The sequence below is a fragment of the Scophthalmus maximus genome, chromosome 11, assembly GCF_022379125.1.
Source record: "Scophthalmus maximus strain ysfricsl-2021 chromosome 11, ASM2237912v1, whole genome shotgun sequence".
Taxonomy (NCBI): Eukaryota; Metazoa; Chordata; class Actinopteri; order Pleuronectiformes; family Scophthalmidae; genus Scophthalmus; species Scophthalmus maximus.
The window spans coordinates 4,039,845-4,059,993 of record NC_061525.1 but is presented as its reverse complement, the minus strand read 5'-3'; the positions used below and the strand labels follow the sequence as shown (position 1 = coordinate 4,059,993).

General features: G+C 44.8%; 3 protein-coding genes across 17 annotated transcripts in view; 1 reads left to right on the top strand and 2 right to left on the bottom strand.

Annotated features, from left to right (window-relative positions):
* Positions 1-184: 184 nt before the first annotated feature.
* Positions 185-6,802, top strand: gemin4 (gem (nuclear organelle) associated protein 4). The gene is made up of 6 exons (XM_035623337.2): positions 185-456; positions 1,460-3,490; positions 4,311-4,467; positions 4,848-5,118; positions 5,399-6,112; positions 6,468-6,802. The coding sequence occupies exons 1-6, from the start codon at positions 447-449 to the stop codon at positions 6,690-6,692; spliced, it is 3,408 nt and encodes a 1,135-aa protein (XP_035479230.2). The 5' UTR covers positions 185-446; the 3' UTR covers positions 6,693-6,802.
* Positions 6,803-7,544: 742 nt separating this feature from the next.
* Positions 7,545-10,967, bottom strand: LOC118298926 (TLC domain-containing protein 3A-like). Of its 2 annotated transcripts, none has more exons than XM_035622128.2 (5): positions 10,688-10,967; positions 9,730-9,813; positions 9,368-9,590; positions 9,179-9,274; positions 7,545-8,112 (listed from the first exon to the last, which is right to left on the bottom strand). In XM_035622128.2, the coding sequence occupies exons 1-5, from the start codon at positions 10,822-10,824 to the stop codon at positions 7,816-7,818; spliced, it is 837 nt and encodes a 278-aa protein (XP_035478021.2). In that variant the 5' UTR covers positions 10,825-10,967; the 3' UTR covers positions 7,545-7,815. The 2 variants fall into 2 exon arrangements, with proteins under 2 accessions (XP_035478021.2, XP_047191382.1); XM_047335426.1 differs by having other exon boundaries at positions 9,730-9,905; positions 10,688-10,828.
* Positions 10,968-13,197: 2,230 nt separating this feature from the next.
* The window catches only part of usp2a (ubiquitin specific peptidase 2a), a 42,508-nt gene continuing 35,556 nt past the window's right edge, over positions 13,198-20,149 (bottom strand). For 9 of the 14 annotated variants that reach the window (XM_035622403.2, XM_035622405.2, XM_035622402.2 and 6 more), the window contains 8 exons: positions 19,893-20,003; positions 19,192-19,256; positions 18,775-18,878; positions 18,213-18,293; positions 17,956-18,034; positions 17,220-17,324; positions 15,979-16,117; positions 13,198-14,640 (listed from right to left, as the gene is read on the bottom strand). In XM_035622403.2, the coding sequence (XP_035478296.1) occupies positions 14,556-14,640; positions 15,979-16,117; positions 17,220-17,324; positions 17,956-18,034; positions 18,213-18,293; positions 18,775-18,878; positions 19,192-19,256; positions 19,893-20,003 (769 nt within the window). In that variant the 3' untranslated portion in view covers positions 13,198-14,555. The remainder of the gene's footprint in view (positions 14,641-15,978; positions 16,118-17,219; positions 17,325-17,955; positions 18,035-18,212; positions 18,294-18,774; positions 18,879-19,191; positions 19,257-19,892; positions 20,004-20,149) is intronic. The other 5 variants (XM_035622409.2, XM_035622411.2, XM_035622408.2 and 2 more) reach the window with 4 other exon arrangements.

The following is a 20,149-nucleotide window of genomic DNA, read 5'->3' as shown; positions in this document are numbered from 1 at the left end:
AACTCTGCCCCGCGGGAGCAGCAATGTGCCCTTGGGCAGCTAGACTGCCGGAAATACACAAGAAGAAGAAGAGCAAAGGAGAAAGGAGCGAACATTCGGTTGTTTCGTTTTCACGCGCCCCGCCCAGCCGTCAGTACCCGGTCTGTCCTGAGGGGGCGCTGTGAGAACTTGTGTGGCGGGGCGCTCTTGTCCTTTGACACGTTGACGCGGAAACAGCGGAAGCGCCTTTATACGAAGCGTCGACATGCCGCCGCCGCCGCAAACTTGTCGCTGTCAGTTGTAGAGAGCTGTTTATATGAAGCACCCCTGGTGTGTTGGACTGAACGGACTCCTAGGCCGGTGCTCTTGCGGACACAGCTCGTCAAGCTCGACAACCGACAACCGGACTGAAATAAGCTGACGACCTCCCTTTAGCGACACTCAGCAGCTAGGCTGCAGCGTCAGTGATGGACAAAGGTACTCTTCGTCAACTCTTTGTATCATTTAGTCCTGAAGTTAGGGCTGCGACTCACGAGTAGTTTCCTAAGCGATTGATCTGGCGATTATTTTCTCGATTAATCGGTTAGTTGTTTGGTCCGTAAAATGGTGAAAAAATGTCGATTGTGTCTGCCAAAACCAATGGATGATGTTTTGTTTTGTCCAATCACAAAACCAGAAAATATTCACATTTAAGAAGCTGAAATCAGAGAATATTGACTTTTTTTCTCTCCATAAAAACTACTTGAACCGATTAATCGATTGTCAGAACAGTTGGCGATTACTTTAGTAATCGGTTACTTATCGATTAATCGATTAACTGTTGCAGCTCTACCTGAAATATATATCAACTATATGAGAAACACGGTGCTGCACTTAAATTAAAGAATTGAACATTAAAGCTCCCATATTTATTAAATTAAGACTGAAGTCTGGACCCTGAAACTGTGAATTTTCAACTCTCTAAATTCTTCTTAAGTTGAGAAACATAAATCAAATTCAAAAAGTAATCAAGTCGTTGACACTGGTCTCTAACGGCCTCAAAGGTTTATTTTTGGTCAAGTAGATTCTGGTGTGTGACTTAGTTTGATGTCAAAAATAAAACAGGGACTGTGATATATTTACATAATATATATTTACGTATTTTCGCAGATAAGAAAAGAAAAACACCAAACCACATTTTGCATGTATGGTAGATTATTATCTAGGAGCTAATATGTGTGTGTAGATCTGAAACCATTAGTCGGTTAATCAATTAGTCACTTAACAGAAGATTATTTCGAAAATCTATTGTCAGATTTTCTAAATGTGTGATAATGTTGCTGCTTCATTTGTCAACTGAACCTTTGAATTATATAATGGTAAAAATAAAAATCTATCTTTACCTGACATTGTGTCGACAAGATGACTGATTGAGACAGTATTGGATTCAGTGATATTTGCTCCTTTCCTTAGTTTTGAGTCTGCGCTGTCATGCTTTCAGATTCGGCAGTTCTTCAGGGGGCCTTCCTCCTTGCTAACAAGCTGTGCCAGCCCTCGTCCCTGTCCTCCCTTCAGAAAACTGACTGGAGCAGGGTGGGACGTCCGGTCGTGGAGGCGGTCAGAGAGATCTGTGGACGGGATGAACTCGGCGGTCATCCCAACACATCGGCTCGCTGCTGGAAAGAGAAGATAGTTTGTGTCGTGTGGCTGAAGCTGATGTGTGGAGAGGCGGAAGAGGACGTAGAGACGGCGTGGAGGGAGAACCCTTTCTTCCCTCTCCAGAATGGCCTCCCTGAGGTCAACCACGTTGTGCTGCTGGAGCTGGTGAAGTCGGTGGTGGCCGCGGATGTTTTTGCCCATCTCCTTCTGTCTCTTCCTGAATCTCAGCTCTGCATTGAGCTTGAGAGGCTGACCCAATATGTGAAAAGCAGCCCTACTAGAGAGGATGATGTGCGACTCTTTCTGGAGGTGTGGTGGGAACTGTGGAAGGGCAGAAATGAACAGAGAGCAGGAGGAGAAGAAAGCATGGAGGCAGTGTTTGCCAAGCAGTTTGCTCGTCTGTCTAAGTCCTCCAGTCTGCCCCGTCAGGCTGCCAAGAGGTTAAAGCTGGACCCATCAGATCAGCCAGCATCATCGCCAACCACTGATATTCTGCACATTCTCCTGCACGCTCTGAAAGACATGAAAGATCACGTCTCCTCCTCTGACCTTTGTCTCCAAGCTCTCTCTGTTCCCCTCGACTCTCTTTACACAGCCCTGCTGATAGACCAAGAGGTCGTACTTCCGACTGAAGAGAAGATGCACCTTTTGTCCAAAGCCGTCAGCACCAGGGAAAAGAACGTCGAGAAACTGAGCCCCGAACTGATTCGGGAGGCTCAGAGAGACTTGCGCGCCGCTCACATGCCGTCTCAGTTTCGACCCACCAGGATGAAGCTTGGAGAAGCCTTGACGATAATAACAGACCTCGCACAGTTTTGGCTTGACAGTGGCATCCTGAAGGCGGATGACAGCACTGATATTACTTATGCTGCATTTAAATTTGAGCAAAGTGTCCAGAGAGTCCTGACGGCTCCAGATGAAGTGGGCTTGCCTCAGAAGAATATACTCAGGGGTCTGTTGAAGTCACTGGCTTTCCCCGCCGTACAGACGACCCCCGAGGCGAATGCAAAGGTCACCATGATCGTCATAAATCACCGCCTGGAGGACTATCAGAAGTTTGCTGTGCTGTTTGCCGGTGAGAAGAGCTGGGCCTCCTGTAATGAGCGGTGGCTGGACTGCCTGGAGAAGAACCAAGCAGCCTTCCAGCAGCACGACGCGCTGGTCCGCCTCGCCTCGGCCCTCATGAGTGAACTCCACAGCGAGGCCTCCGATGTCGGCCAGTGCAGGAAGCTGATGAAAGTCACGGCGGACATTTTCTCAGCACTTTCGTTAGATGACAAGAACAAATCGCTGGCAGCCATGTTGAGGTTGTCCACCAGAGGGTTTTTCGGGGATTGCGTTCCCTCCGCTGTGACCGACGGGTTTGAGCAGGAGGTCAACATGGCGTTCAACTGCATCATCCAAGGAGGGAGCGGAGCGTCGGCGGCAGTGTCACAGGGCAATCTGAACACAGCAGTCTCCCTGGTAGCGAGAGTGGCCTTTCAGAACCCAGAGGCCGCTCTGAGGTCTTGTTGTCATTCTGCTGTTTTCAACAAGGGGGCTTTCTCTCTCATGGCTAAGATCCTTCAGCAGCTGCCCGGCCTAAGAGGACAGACGGGAAGAAGAGATCCGGCTGAATGCGAAGAGAAAGAAAGTGTGCAAAACGCAGACGGAGGAAAGGATGCTCTGTGTGGTGGCAGTCTACTCTGCCAGTGTCTGCAGGAGACGATCAAGACCAAATCACTGTTGGCCAGTGAAAAAGATCAGCTCCTCAGGTTCCTTCGCCTGCTGATGACGCCAGTCACGGCAGTAGAGGGAGACGTGAGGCAGCCGTGCTTTCTGCCGCCGCAGGAGGTCGTGAACGTCTTCGTGCTGCCGAACCTCTCCACTCCGGGTGAGCGCCACGTGATGTTCGTGATTTTGAAATTTATCTTGTGAAAATGCAACTATGCACGACTGTAAGAACACTGAGATGCTCATATTGGCTTTGTAATGAATGACTGAAGATGTTAGTGATGGTTTTTGAATGGAGCTTTCAAATTGAATATGCTACGTTGTCTCTAGAGGTCGGTTTAAACCGAGGTCAAGGTTACAGTTTGTGTATTCTGTAGACAGACACCATCTAGTTGCTTTTGCTGATTAAGCCTGGGAAATGTAGTGAAAAGTCCCTAAAAAGCTAGTAAGTGGCCCTTGAGTTAAAACGTCTTCCTCATCCCACCGTTTGCAATGGCCAAAATTTAAATTTCTTGTACAACTAGACCAGTGAATTGATCAGGCAGTTTTTACAGTATTGTCAAAATGTCTGCCCATAACGGTGAGTGAGCAGAAAATGACATGGCCAAGAATACACATGTCTTTATTACATTAGAGAGCGAGGACAAGTTTATGTTTACACTATAAAATCTGCTGCTTACTTACTAGTTATATTTCCACACTAATCACATATAAAGCAGTATATACTGTATATATATATATATATATATATATATATATGTTTTCTTGTTAGCTGATTTATCATTATATGCAGCAGACACAAGCAACATTAGCATTGTAAGTTCCATACTCATTCTCCTTTTTCTCTCTTTTGGATCTATTCATCTAAAAACATATGGATTCATGCAGATTTGAGAATACCCTATCAAATTTTTTGGTTTGTTTGCATTCAGTGTTTTAGGAAAGATAAAATAACGGTGAGTCTGTTGTGTTCCCTGCAGGTCACAGTGGTGTTGACACAGAACTGAGTCTGCAGCTGCTCCACACTGCTCTGTGTGTGGACGTCCAGCCCCCAGCCTCTTCTCCCCACTGGGTGCTGGACTGTTCTCCCTTTCCCCTGCTCTATGTCCTCGCCCAGCTGCACAACCAGGCTCTCAGGTTTGTATAATAAGCCTTTTCATAACCTTTAATTCAGATTCAGATGCCTGCTATCGTCGTGCACATCCACCTCCACGTGCAACCTTCACCCATTGGACGGTTGGATGCTTTATTGTAAATTTTAATCATGATTTACTAAATGAACATCATGCTGTATGAAAGATGACTCCTCAGGAAAATGTTTACTGATGGTGTATATATTGAGTGAAAAAGTCATTTTTTCATAGACTTCTATAGAATACTGACTTATTTTTGCAATCAGTGAGTCGCCCTCTGCTGGTCATTCCAGAGAATACAGGCTTCAGGCGCATTTTCTTCACTTTCCAGACTTTTATATACTATCAATGATTGCAACACACATCTGTCTGAATCTCGCCTAGGTTTTGGGAACAGCCACCAGGGGGCGCCGTCCGCCACTGGTCCATGGACACTAAGGAGCTGCAGGAGTCGGTGCTGACCACACTGGCGCAGGTGGTCGGTGCGGAGGTGGCAGCGAGCCCCAGCACCTGGTCCAGAGCTCTCTTCTGGCTCTACAACAAGATGGAGCGACTGGACTGGACAGTCAGGTTCCTCCTGAAGCCCGTGTGGGGGGAACACTTTAAAAACGAGGTTCCCTCGTCTCTGCTGGCCGTGTGCGATTTACCGGAACAGGTAAAATGACAACTCTGGATTTGACTGAATACATAATTTGTAATCGTCCAATCCAAGTCCTCCTAGAACACTGAAGTGTATGATGATCAAGCCGTTTGAACTTTGAGATAGTCCCCTGGCCAGGATTAATTACAGAAACTACTGTACTGGTCACAGCGTTAAACAGAAATGTGACACTACAGATGAACCCAAAGAAGGGCTGCATCATGTGTGTGGCTGCTTGATTGTCCTTGTTTTGTCCTCGTCCAGTTTGAACTGATGGTTTCCTCTGCCTCTGTAGGAGTGGTCAGGTTTGGACCTGCCTCAGTACGGCCAGGGCAGCGGCCTTTTGGCCTGGATGGAGTGCTGCTCCATATCGGACTCCCTGCGGTCCACAATGCTGTCCTGTCTCTCCCTGGACCAGCGGCGCACCGACCACATCAGCATGTTCAGCAAGGGCCTGCTGGTGGCACTGACCCAGACTCTGCCCTGGTGCACCGTCTCTCAGTGGTCCCGGCTGCTGGGGACCCTGCGGGAGCTGGTCTCCTCGGGCCGCCTCCACGTCCCCTTCTCGCTTGAGTACGTGGACTATCTGCCCCTCCTGGATCTGAGGAGGTTCTCGTGCGAGCTCCGCCTGTCGGTCCTCCTGCTCCGAGTCCTCCAGCTGCTCTGCGGGTCCAGCTGCTCGCACTGGCTGCCGGTGGACGGCTGGGCACACGTGGGAAGGTTGTACGCCCTGGCGGTGCGGGAGACGATGAACTCGGTCAGAGCCAAGCTGCCTCTCCCGTCGTCTGGTGCCCGGACGGTCTCTGCATCAGTGCCTTCGAAAACACCTGTAGACAGAGACTCTAATCCTCCCTGCGCTTCAGTCAAAGTTACCAACACGACCGCGGACTCTCTTGAAGAAGCAGATGGCCCAAAAGAGTCGCGCATGGAAGAGGAGGTAGAGGCAGGTCCCAGCCAGGAGGTCCTGTTTGTCCTCAGCCAGCTCTTCTGCCATGTTCAGCACATCCAGGTAGGAACTGACATTAGTAGCACTGACAATTCTAGATTCTGATTGGCTGGACAGTATCACTGGGTGTGTATGACATGCGTTTTCACTTCAGAATCAATGTCGGTATTAAACTGCAGGTAAGAGCAGTAAAAGTTGGGCTGAGCTAGAGATCTAGGTTAGTTGGGGTTGTGTGCGTAACCGCCTCCAGCGAACAAAGGACAGGAATTGCCGGAACCATGTCAATTTAAATGGGGAGTTTAACTCCTCGGGTTATTGAAAGTGAAAAATCCCAGCATTTTAGAGTCACGGTGCCAGTAGATGATATTTTGTCCCACACGGTTTGTCCCATTGGTGAAACGTCCTTCTCTTCTCCTAGGTGATGATGCCGGGAGGCCAGAGTGAACCGTTGTTCCTGTGTGGTCTGGAGATCCTCAGCCACTACGAGTCCGTCATGGCCGCCTTCCCCGACAGCAGCAGCCCGCTGGAGAGCGACAACACCCGGCACTTCTTCACCACCATCACAGACAACCTGGAGAGCCAGGAGATGAAGGTGGTCCTGCGGCAGAAGATAGCCCAGCTCGTGTCGTCGGGCGGTCACTGAATGTTGTTGTTTTCATTCGTATTGTTGGAGTCGTCACTGTAATGAGATAATGGAGCTATTGCAAAGTGATGTTTGTTCTGTGTGAATAAAAACCAAAATCCCACATCCAATGTCTTTTTATTAATTTCTATTGTGAAATCTAGAGGGACCAACAGTAAATAATATTGTTTTTCTGTTCATATTATACATCAGTGATGTATTCATCATTCTTGACATTTTTATGAAGATTTGTGGGGAAATCTTGTTTCTCTAAATTACTTATTTTTGAGAGTTGTTGAACAGTATCGGAACCATTACTGGAGTTTGTCATACAGTGTGAGATGCGGTTCTTACATGATGTTCCAATATACATCAAACAGCTTGTATGAATTCTGTGTAACAATTTTAGATCTTTGAAGGGAAGAGAGCGCAGTCCCATTCATCACCTAGCTTTTTCTTATCTTCGTTTCATCCTGAGATATATTTTGGAGAGGAATGCCCATTTGACTTTACACTTAATCTCTACTTTGTCACAAATTAAAAAAGGACTGATTAACACTCACAAGCAAAGTTCCACGTTTGTCCTGAGGTAGTTGCTTAACGAAAATATCCTCTGCGAACAAGTAAAGCATGAATAGTGCATTTTAATGGCTGTAAAAAGTTGGAGAGAGATTTGTCATAGTAACAGCTGACACTTCTCAAAGCAAACAAAAAGTGCACATGTCAAAATTCACAGATAACGCTGCATCGTGATGTAGTGAACTGCAAACGCCTCGTCTATACGCAGCAATGTTAAGAAACTGAGAATAAAGTTGAAAATTAATGAGGAGAAAAGTTTGTACTTCAGAAAAAGATTTTGAAGGGATATTGCAATGTTTTGCAAAAAAAATTTATTAAGTCAAAAGTTTTCACAGAAAAGATTTTTGAGAAGCAAAAATGTATTTGGAGAACAGGTTAATAAAGCTTGAAGAAACGTTGCCAGTAAATATTCATACCTTGAGGGGAAACTTGATATAAATAAATAAAGTGGGGTTCTTTAATCAAAATATAACTTTTTTGAAGTAACGCCATGTTTCCTCTTTTTTATGACAATTATCTAGCTTTTTGTAGTTTATCACTTCTTTTTTTTCCTCAGCTGGACTCTTCAGTCGGTCTTCGGCCCGTCCTTGTTTCCTTCTCCTCTGCCCCGCCTCTGTCTCAGGTAGAGCCTCTTGGCTTTCTTCAGCAGCAGGACAAACCAGTACGCCTGTGGAGCCAGGATCACCAGGTTGCCCACGTTGCAGCGCAGAGGCAGATGGAAGGCCACCCTGTGAAGGGGGATGCCAAACTGCCGGCCGTACATCCAGTACATGAAGGGGAAGATCAGAATCCGACACGAGAAGAAGCTCAGGAGAACGACGACGCCGTTAATCCTGTGCAGCATGGTGTTGTCCAGGCCCAGCTGGACGTCGGGGGACAAGTGAGGGGTCAGACAGGAGACGGTGAAAAATAATAATATTACTGCAGCAGAAAATAGAACATTGTCTACTTTCCAGAGACAGACAACGTTGGACAAATCTCTGTCTGTTTTCCTCAAACCCTAAAATTGATTCTGCAAGACAACATGGGGCTGTGAAATTGCAGTTCATTTTGTTTCTGTTTTGTTAAACATTGGATATATTATGCCTCTTGAGCATTTTAAGCCTATTCGGGTCCCATTGCATCTGTGTTTTTATTACATTACTACACTTTCCATGAATCCCATTACATTTTTTAAAGCCCCAGTTTGTCATTTTTGTAATTTTCTGGCGGCATCTGGTGGTACAGTTGCAAACCACAACCACCTGAGCACCCGGCAGGGGACATTTTATGGTGCCGCACTACTAATTCCATTTTTCGGTTTCCCACAGCGCTGGAGATTCAACGTGAATGCGACGTATTCTGGACCGTTTTCTGCACCCGTATTTAATGCTGCGTTCCATTACAGCTCGGAACTCGGACCCCGGTAGTCGGAGTGGTGATTTTTTTCCCACCTCCGGGTCGCAGTCGAACCTGAACGCAGCACAACACGACGTAGCAAACATGGCAATTTACATGGAGGTCGGGTCCACCTCATGTTATTATATTTAACTCAAAGATGACGAAAAAACATTGGTTCTTTGTTGCAGGTGTTATACATATATGAACACACAATTATGGACAATATATTCAATTTCTGTGAATACTTCTTAATATTACACACTGTAGCTTTAATGACCTTAGTCAATAAAAGAATTCCAAATGTTTGTTTTTTTATCGACTCCGGTCTATGCTCGCAAACTGTAAAAACAGAAATAGCAGCATGAACGTTGTTAAACAACGGAGCCCAGCAGGAAATAAAGTTCTGCACACATTTATTATACTTTACTTTGGCTCATGACTCATCACTTGGCGGAGGCAATTTGTAAAACAGATCAAACTCTGATAGTCCTGGCAGGGAAAAACAAGAATACAAGAGCAGCAAATACCGATGTTGCGCTTGACTATACCTGGATGAGGATCTTCCCCAAAGAGACAAAAGGCGTGCTGAACTCCGTGGTGAACAGGCAGCCGATGAAGAAATCCCCCAGGCCTCTTCTGAAGAACTGAAAATCACACACACACACACACTGTCAGTCAGCCTTCACGTATGCGCGTGTCTGTGTGTGTGAGGGTGACGGGGATCTCTCTCTTCTTACCAGAGTGATGGGCAGGAAAACGAGGAGCAGCGCCAGGTGGTGGACGACCAGCATCCACTCCTTGAGGAGGAAAGCCCTCACTGTGCGAAGGGAGTGGCCGCCGGGCGCAGCACCGGCATGACCTCTGCCCCTCTGGTCGTGGAAGTGGCTCAGGTACATGGCGTAGATGTCGTGGGCCATATAGGGCGCTCCGAACAAGACAAACCAATTGGCCAGCCAGTGACTGCATGGTGAGACAGAGAGCTATATATGAATAATATCACATTCAGTAAAATAAAAACTGTGTGTGTGTGTGTGTGTGTGTGTGTGTGTGTGTGTGTGTGTGTGTGTGTGTGTGTGTGTGTGTGTGGTTCCATCATCACCTGTCGGTTATCACGTCGCTGCAGGATGTCATGACTGTTACTCCGGCTGCAGTGCACATGGATGCATGGATGGCGGACACCAGCCTGAGGAGACAGTTGGTGAAGCGTCACGACGTTAGTCGCGCTCGCAGGGAACGAGGGAACACTGGATCAGGGGGGCTCGAAACCATTCTCTCCTGTGTTTAAGATTGAAGTCAATGAATATTTGGTCTCTGTACAATATGCAAAGAACTGTAAAGCCCCCAAGACTGCGCAAATATATTCTTGACACTTGTGACAATCACGTGACTTATGTTGGAACTCTGCGAACTGTGTTTGAGGCTATAACATCTGGCTCTGCTTATTGGTCAGCCTTGCTTGGACTTTGTAGATTCCCCGGGGTATGAATTGTTTATTATTATTATTTATTTATTTATTTATTTTGTTGTCGTTGTTTGTATGTGCCTTTGTGTTTCATGTTCGTGCAAATGTCCTTGATGAAGTTATTGAAGAGGAGGAAGAAAAAACTCACTACACAGTGCCTTTTCAGATTACCGCACGAAACTCCGTCGAAATACGCAGCAATTCATTTTGCGTCTCGCTTTTTCGCGCCGATGCGCACACGATAAGACATTACTCAAGTCGTGAATCCACCGAGGGGTCACATTCGGCGTCCTCGGCTGACACGACACATACATATGAGCCAATTTTTTAAAAATAATATATACACATTCAAACATAGGGTCACATGATGTTTGCCAACGCCACCGTGCTCTCTCCCTTTAACTTGGCCGGAAGGGAAGGAGACCACGGCCCGTTGCAAAAAAAGAGCCGAATCAACCAACTCTTTCAAACGATAATATCAAGACAGTTGGCAAACTTGTGCAGCGCGTGCGCATGTTTTGGTAACCGCGAGGATATGAAAACCGCCGCATGTCAGCGGGGAGCTCGGCGACCGCACCGCCAGGCGCGCACTGACCTCTCGCTGACGCACACCACGTCGCCGTCGCTCCAGTGGGTCATGGTCGACTTGAGGAGTTTCCTCGTGACGCAGAAGAGCCCGGGGAACAGCACTGCTCCGCACGCCGCGGCATTCAGCATCGCTGCGGCCCACATCCTGCTACGCGGCCCGCGGAAAAATCTCCCCGACACTCACATCAGACCGTCGCGGAGCCGCAGGTGGAGCCGCGCGAGCCGAGCCGAGCGCCGTCGAACCCGCGCGTCGCCACTTCCTCGTGTCCGTCACCGCGGGAGCGCGCGTCGGCAGCGGAGCGTCGTCAGAGATGACCCGAAGTAACCTCTGGGTCCTCTTGGCGTCAAATTGTACTGAAGTTACTACAGACCTACAGTACTTGCATAAAAAACGATACTCGTATCCACGTGTTTATTCCTTCGAGTGTATGTGAAAAGGTTTACTCACAAATACAAACAATATCATGCAGACAGACAGAAAACACAGACACACACACACACACACACACTGATTTTATTGATATTCCATTCATATCAAAGCAACTATTTGAGTTCTGTAAGAAGATTTGGCAGAATTATAAAATAATGAATTGAACTGAATCCATAATAAAAATGAACACTTGCTCAACAAACGCAGGGGTTTTGCTGGTCATTTATGAATCATTTTCCAAGTTCCCTCGAGAAGAGGTGTACAGATTGGTGCTAAATTTGGGGGGAAAGTGTTCATTTGGTTCACTTTGGATTTAATATCGAGTTTTGGGTCAGAGCACAGAAGGGCAGCAGAGAAAGTGTAGACATTTTCCAACATTCGCATAGTTTAACATATGCAAAGTAAAATATTTTAAACTACGATTTTCTTCTAATGAAATTCCCTCTTGCAATATAATTAGGGATTATTACAATTCCCCAGTCAACCTGTTGGAAATACAATTATTTAAAGACATGGCTGAGGCCATTTGCAGACTTTGTGACTACTTCATTTATCAGTCCCCCTGTAACTGCCTCTTTGGGCAACAGTGGCTGCTGTTAAGCAACAGTAAGTTATCAAAGTCGGAAATAAATGATTCAGATCTAGTTTCACTCCCAGGTGGATGAATGAATGATAGACTCAACTGGCACAGTTTCTGGTTCTGCATGTTGTGTGAAGTGACACAAAACATCGGTCTGACGGTATGGTGGATGTCGCTCCCTGAGCAAAAACTAGTCCATGGAGCGACATCATGGAGGCTGGTTTTACTGGATGGATCCTTTCATTGCGAAATGATGCGTGAGCTTCAAGAGCGACGGCCTGTAGAACTGTTCCTGGCTGCTGGACCTTTTTCGTGGCATCAGATCACACTGTGGGGCCGCGAAACTCGGACCACAGAACTAGGCCATGTGCGGATAATGGAGCAGCAGGAAGTGGGCCAGGCCGCAAAACGCTTCCATGATGATTACCAAAGAAAAGGGAGTCTGTCTCTGCAGGATTAAGCTCACAAGAGAGACGTGTGAACTGTCGGTATGCAAGAAGAGTTATGTCACTAAAGTGTGATTTTACTATGTGCAGTAGTTCAGTTTCATAACAGCACACCCGGCAGAGAGATGTTACTTAAAGGCCCCGAGAGCATTTATTTTTCAATCAGCCTAAGACTTTTCTGCCAGCGTTAGAAGAACTTTAGATTCTATATTGCGCATAAGAGATTTCTGTGTTCAAGTTTCCTCTGTGCTCTTCTCACTGGTGTAGAGGCAGGACTTATATAAGTGAAATCACATAAATTTATAGACACTCTAGTCACCCAAACGTTTGCTCAGTTATTCACGTCTGTTCAAAGCACATCCAGGTTGTTCTTTTTAATCCCTAGAAATCTTTAATAATATCTCAGAACACGATTCTTTCCAAATTCACTTTTGACTGTGGCCTATTTCGTCAGTAATATTCAGGGTTATAGAGGAATTCTTTCAATCTGAGTTGTCAGGGGTTTTGGTGTATCTGGATTTTTTGGAATTATGCAAAAAGTGATACACAAATTTTCACCAAACTTGATGGAAAGATGGAGGATGCACCAGGTAGGACCAATTAAATTGTGGTGCAGCTCCAGGTAAAGGGTTCCATAATTATATCATCATACACACACACATATATATATATATATATATATATATATATATATATATATATATATATATATATATATATATATATATATATATATATATATATATATATATATATATATATAGTATGGAATTTTGACAATCATCAACATTGTGAGATAGACATTTCTATCTTATTAATGATGCTGAGATCTGTAAGTTTGAACACAATTGTGCAGAATCTCACACTTGTATTGAGAGCCTGTGCATTCCCCGCTGTGGCACGTTACAGTAAAATGTCTGCTCTGAAAAAAGGCCTACTGCACTAGCTGCTATTCCTCACCTGTCCACTAGGCACCACTGTGACGTAAGTGCACCACACGCCACAGTGCTGACTTGTACAGAAAATGCAGACCAAAAAAAGACAAGGACTCAAAGTACAACCACTGTTTTGTTGACTTTTATTCATATATATATGTATATGTGCATATACACATATATATGTATATTTATATACTCATGTGTTTGACTGCCACTGTTAAAAAGTGTGACTCATCACATAATCACCTGTAAGCATAAATAATAACTTCTATTTTTTCTCTCTCTTGAAACCTGGTTAAATAAACCAACTGAAAACAGTAATGGGTCATTTTCAGCACCATTGAATAGTACATTCTCTATATTGCATCAGAATATAAAAATATACAGATAGTGTTTTGTATTTTTCTACGTTTAAACATTCTTTCTGTGTTGTTCAATGGCATGAAACAAGAGAGGAAGAAAAGACTTCACACCGACAATGAGGATTGTTACCATAATTATTGTCTATTTCATGAACCCTTTAGCACATCCACACTGGACGCTCCATTCATCCATTCACAGCACTTTACAAACGTCAGTAGCAGCCACGCGTGGGAGAAACAAATTAAATAAAACACAACGAAAAGGGCTGTCCTCCGAGACATGTAATGCTCACAGTGCCACTGGCCTCCCGACCACTTTGATAGAAAGAAAGAGTGACGAAGACGCAAACAGAGACATGGGAGTGTTGTGGTGCAGTTGAAGGGGAAGCCATGAAGACCGAGCAGGCCGATGGGCTGTAAGCTCTTCTTACAGTAGCTCCGTTACAGTCGTGCTCGAAGCACAGGTTCATTCACAGTCCAGCGTGGCGGTGAGGACGATGGTTCTCGTGGTGGTGGGGTGGTAATAACCCTGACTCACCCCTCACTCCCTCCCCCAAAGAAACAAACAAAAACAACAAAAGTTCCAAGCAGAAAATAAGTCAAAAAAGGCAAACAAGAAGATCAAGATGTGAAGAAAACCAAGTGAAGGCGCGAGTCAGGAGAGTTTGGTTTGCAGTGCATAGAGGGACTTCAGAGATGGAGACGGGTACGCCGGCTGGTCGGTGGATGGGATTATTGCCCTGCGTCAGCCTCACACCCTTACGCGCACACACACATGTAAACACACACACACACACACACACACACCTCCACCCAGAATGAGCAAGACATGAGAGTACACAAAGACAGAGAGAGAGACAGACAGCAGGGCTGGTTGATCGAGTTCTTGTGGTTTCCAGAGTTCCCCTTCTATAGCAGCCTCCAGGCTGGTAGTGGTGTGTGCCTGTGTGTGTGTGTGTGTGTGTGTGTGTTTGTGTGCCTTGGTGTGTGAGTATGTATGTGTGTGTGTGTGTGTGTGTGTGTGTGTGTGTGTGAGACATATGTCCAAATACAAGTCCAAACTGGGCCCGACTCCACCAACACTCATTGGTGCTGAGGCCCGCCGTCCTCCGTGAGGCTTCACAGGCGCGAGGAGGAAGCCAGCTCGTAAAACAAGACGTAGGCGTCACTGCTGCGCACTTGGAGGGAGTTCAATGGCGTTACTCTTGCAGGACGGAGGGAATGAGGGGGGAGAAACAGAAAAGTGTAACTTTAGAGAGACAATGACAATAAGGCTTAAAGCAAAGTGTCTGAATAGAATCAATATTTATATTTCCTATTATTATATGATCATTTTGTTTTTGTCAATCTTTTTCTGGAAGAGTGGGGCCTCCATTGCCTTTGTGCATTGCATTGTGGGACCAAAACTGACCACCATTGCAATGCATACGGTCATACAGTTAATGTAATCTGTCTCTTTTCTAGTATGAACACTCCATACTCTGAACCTCTTAAACCCTTAAAGTGAACACAATATGTGATATTGATTTAGGATATAGCTTTGTAGCCTAATACAGTATATATATACACTGAGGTGAATCTGCACTGTAGAGACATTATGCTTTGAAGTAGAAGCTACTAACACTTCCTGTTTGCACTGTAACCGTGGAAATTCAGACAACAACCACTCAGATTACTTACTTACTTATTTCTGGGATTATGATGCAAAATATGATTTAACGGGAAAAAGACTCCAGCAACAAATTTCTTCAAGTTTGAAAGGGTTAATGCTTAAATACCCAGTTTCTAATGTAAATATGAATTTATGTTCTTCTTGATCAGATTTCATGTTAGATAACACCAGAAATCTAAAAAGTGGAGCAGCAGGAAGTTTTCCATTTTCAGAAACTGGTAGACATCGTAACATAACATAATGTAAATACATTTATAGACTGTACCACTGTATATACACCAAGGAGAAGCTATGATAATGCCTTACATAACTTTTAGTTTTTACCTGTGACAAACTGTACTGTTTATGGTTCAGAGACTGAGAGAGGCGAGTTCTGAATGAGTGCAGCGTAGCAGAGCCTAGAACGACAGGATGCTCGAGGCAGCAGAGGAGATGAAGAGGATTATCTGCTTCTTTTAGCACTCTGCTTCTCTTTCACTGGCTTTCATTTAATCCACCCTTTCAACCAGTGAGGTGACGGTAACTACTAATGTGGTCTATACAAAGATGTAGTCAACGATCCATCATAAAAGATTCATCCCCTGCGTGTAGAATATGTCGTAAATAAGAAATAGAAATCATGATCATATCATGTTTCATGTTTGTCGCGTTTGATGACTCTACTTGGAATATATTGGATTATGCTGCTGTATTATTTATTATCTGGGAAAAACAAGCTCTTTTTTTACTAATGAAAAAAGCTCCACGAGCTTTGTCGCAGAACTGCTCATGAGTGAACTGAAGGCAGTGTCAATTATGCGTGGTACTTTTTGCCTCTTTCCATCGTGACGTGCGCTACGGCGCATGAATGACCTCTGATCTCAGACATACCTGGAGTCATTAAAGGTGTGCCATTCCCCCGTGTTGGGATTGCGACAGTAAGCTGTGTAGTGACCGCCCATCGTGGTGCCTGAGTGGTTGGACACTGCGTACAGGTTGTACACGGCATTTACTGCAACGACAGAGAAACCAAAAAAAACAAAACAATTTCATTTCACAGCTACTGGTTCTTTTTATACCAACAGTAAAACCTCTCAAAGGCGCAGTAAGCCATTGTGTTTTTTCTCTCTGCTGTTGTTGATGATTTGACTGCTCCGACCGGGCCGCGAACCCACAGCCTCTGGCGTGTGAGATCAAAGGTCAGAGGCGAGGTCAAAACCCCTGAGTCGTAGCACACCTACGGTCGACTTAAAGTCACCAGTTGACCTAACACCAATCTGCATGTTTTTGGACTGTGGGAGGAAGCCAGAGAACCCGTAGAGAACCCACGCATACACGGGGAGAACATGCAAACTCCGCACCAATGAATACATGAACCTGGAACTGACAGCTAGCGGGCCATGGGGAAATATTCGCTGAATTTGACAAAAAGTGCATTGGATTCAAATCACTTACTGCCCCTTTAAGTATTATACATGTCAACTCAAGCAGCTGATATTTCAAAACAAACAAACACTATCATATTTAAAATAAAAATCCGTCATCATCATCATCTGCTCTTTAGAGTTGTAATCTTGTTAAAGTGGAGAAGACTGTGTGGCCTACAGTTTCCACGTCCCACCAGCACACACACACACACACACACACACACACACACACACACACACACACACACACACACACACACACACACACACACACACACACACACACACACACACACACACACACACACACACACACACACACACACACACACACACACACACACACACACACACACACACACACACACACACACACACACACACACACACACACACACACACACACACACACACACACACACACACACACACACACTCTTCTCTTGTTCTCCTGTGCCCACGATCACCTGCCTGCACGCCACACTTTCCCCCAGACGCTCTGCTAACTCTGATGGACTATGATCAGACTCTGGAACCCTGCCTTCCCCCGGGTTTCATAGTTCTTTGGTTTTTATCGGTCTGACTCACTCACTTGCGATTCGCTTTGCACATTCTGAACTTTGGCAAGAAAACATCCGCTTGTGAACCATTAGTATCCACCTTGAACTGAATGCAAACGATCTACTGCATGTGTGTGATACTCACTGCTGTGTTCAGAGGCAAACTCCCGCAGGTCGAGATCCTTCATGGGGAAGTTTACAAAGGTGGACAGTTTGCTGGTTCTTCGTGCTTCAGAGAAGCGTTTCAGGTCTGGACAGGAGGGGGAGTCAAGGAACAGCTGCTCTGTATAGTATCCACTGTAGCTTTCCTTACGTCACTAAGTACATTTTGAAAAGTTAGTTACAAAGTTTTCCACTCGGTGGGATCTTCAATCATTGCAGCATAGGTCACTGAGGGTTCAGAATTAGACATCGCTCAACAACTGATTTAATTTTGAGCTGGTAATAAATCAATAACTATCTCTCACAAACATTTGGTCATTGGTGGATGTCAGTGCTCTTTACATCTTTACGCCCCCGACTATATGTGAGAGGTGTTTTTCAATAACTGTCAAAGCAGCAACACAAGGAGCTGCTACAGTGAATTGTTTTTATTTATTCTACTGTATTTGGATGTTTATGACAGGTGACATTTCTACAAGCTGTTTACAAACCAGACTAAGAAGTAATCCTTCTGATTGTTGAAAAAAATGAGATTTTTATAATCCAAAAGAAAAAAACAACGGAAAATACCAACGTTCTGGAAAGTCTCATAGTAATTACTGAGGTCCAATCAACTGCTATACACTACAGAACAGTATATCAATAATACACACACACAAACACACATATATATATATATATATACAGTATCGAACAGCGATGTCTAGAAGAAAGGATACGCAGCACTAAGATCTTAGGGAACTTCTGTATTGTGAACTTCTTAGTGCATCTTCTCCGGGCTTTACACCTGTAACATGTCTGTAGAGGAAACACGCAGATGGTTCAGTACAGCAGAAGAGCACAGGCCCACATCCACTTATCATGTGAGTCTTTCTAAAACCTACATGTAGCTAACGTCTTGTTCGGTATAATTGGTACTAATACAAGAGAAGAGTTTGTGTGAAGTAGAGTTGGTGATGGTCATATTTGCACTCACCGGCTTCTCGTCCCCGTCGAGGACGTCTTCTTTGGTGAAGAGCCGCATGCAGTCCATCAGACTCACCTCACCATAGCCCTTCTGGGCACAAACATAGACGCATTCACATTAGCAAGCACGCACATGCCACACGCACACACACACACACACACACACAGCAAAGCACAAATAGAAACAGGGAGGAAATTGAAAAGCTTGTGTTAAAAGTGAACAGATATTTCTTAACACTGGAATTGAAAGATCAAATCATCATGACACAGTACAGACAACCGCCACCTCGCACACACACACACACACACACACACACACACACACACACACACACACACACACACACACACACACACACACACACACACACACACACACACACACACACACACACACACACACAGAACTTGCGCTCTGCACCACTGATTGTTCTGACATTGGTGTCTGCTGACCTTCTGACACATGTTATGTAAGAGTGACCTACCTGCACTTGTTACTTATGTTTGTGTTTGTGTGTGTGTGTGTGTGTGTGTGTGTGTGTGTGTGTGTGTGTGTGTGTGTGTGTCCTAACCTTGGCAATAGGTAGAGAGAGATCCCAGAAGGGGTCGAAGACAGTGGAGCAGAAGCCACAGTGGCTACAGGTCAGCGAGCTCTTCAGCTGTCCTACAAACAGGTCTGACAGAGATGGAGACAGGACGTCAAATTAACATTACACATCACTGGAACATATATATATATATATATATATATATATATATATATATATATATATATACATATATTATTTGTTATATGGTTTTCTGTTTTATCTCTCTGCTCAACATTGGAATGTCATCTTATTTTCTATATTTAGTTTCAGCCACCTAACCGGCCTCTAGCTTGTCAAGATCAAACAAGACATCCTATATATTGATTTCATTGAGACTCCAGGTATCCATTTCAGGACAGGGACAGAAGAAAAAAAGACTTTGAAGCTTCTTCTACTCACCGACTATCTTACTGTCTTCTCTCTCCAGGTATTTATTCCACATCTTCTTCCCTTTCTCTTCATCCCTGAACACGCAGAGAGAGATTAAACAGTCAACCGTTTGCATCTTACTGATAAACACAACACAGACATACACTAAATTACTGTAATTCAGCAAAAGAACGGATAAGTGTAACGATCTGACCTACTTTATTTTAAACATCTACAGGTAGGTGACAGAATGTGGTATTAGGGATTTTAAAGACACATTTTTTAATTTTTTAAAAAGTATTTGGGCAGAGTGGACCTGTTTGTAGGGGTAATGCTGAAATTTGCAGTTTAACTGTGACCCCTTAAACAAGCTGCTGTTAGATAACTGATAATTATAACCAAGAAGAACTGGAGCATTAAGCTGATCTGGGCCACAGGGACGCAACGACTCAACACGGGAGGTGACACCGTCTCACACAGGCCTAAATTAATGTTGACTTCATCTGTGCCCTGTGTACATACTGTATACCATTTCACCATATTTCATATGTGAAATTCCCTAACATTCATATTCAAGCACAAACAAATGTCCCTGTTTGGGATACACTTTTCAAAAAGGGTAATGGGAATGTATTTCTGTGTGTATTCTGTTTCAGGAGATACGTCAGGCCCACTGATAGACAGGTAGACACTCACGCACACACGTTTGTCTGTCGAGGACGACTACTCACGGCAAGTGGTCGAAGTCCTCCGCGGTGCCCCTCGGCCTGACGGTGACCCTGTTGACCTCGTTGTGCAGGCCGTCCAGGAGGAAACGCAGGAACTCCTGAGCGTCCTGTTGGCTGCAATAACACGCCAACAGTCAGTCAACACTACCAAGTACCAGCAGCTATAGATGCATCGTGACTCATTCCTGGTCTTCCAGTCATGGACAGTACTCAGGCAAAAGCAAAGCAAAAAAAAAAAAAAAATACTTATTGAAAAGATT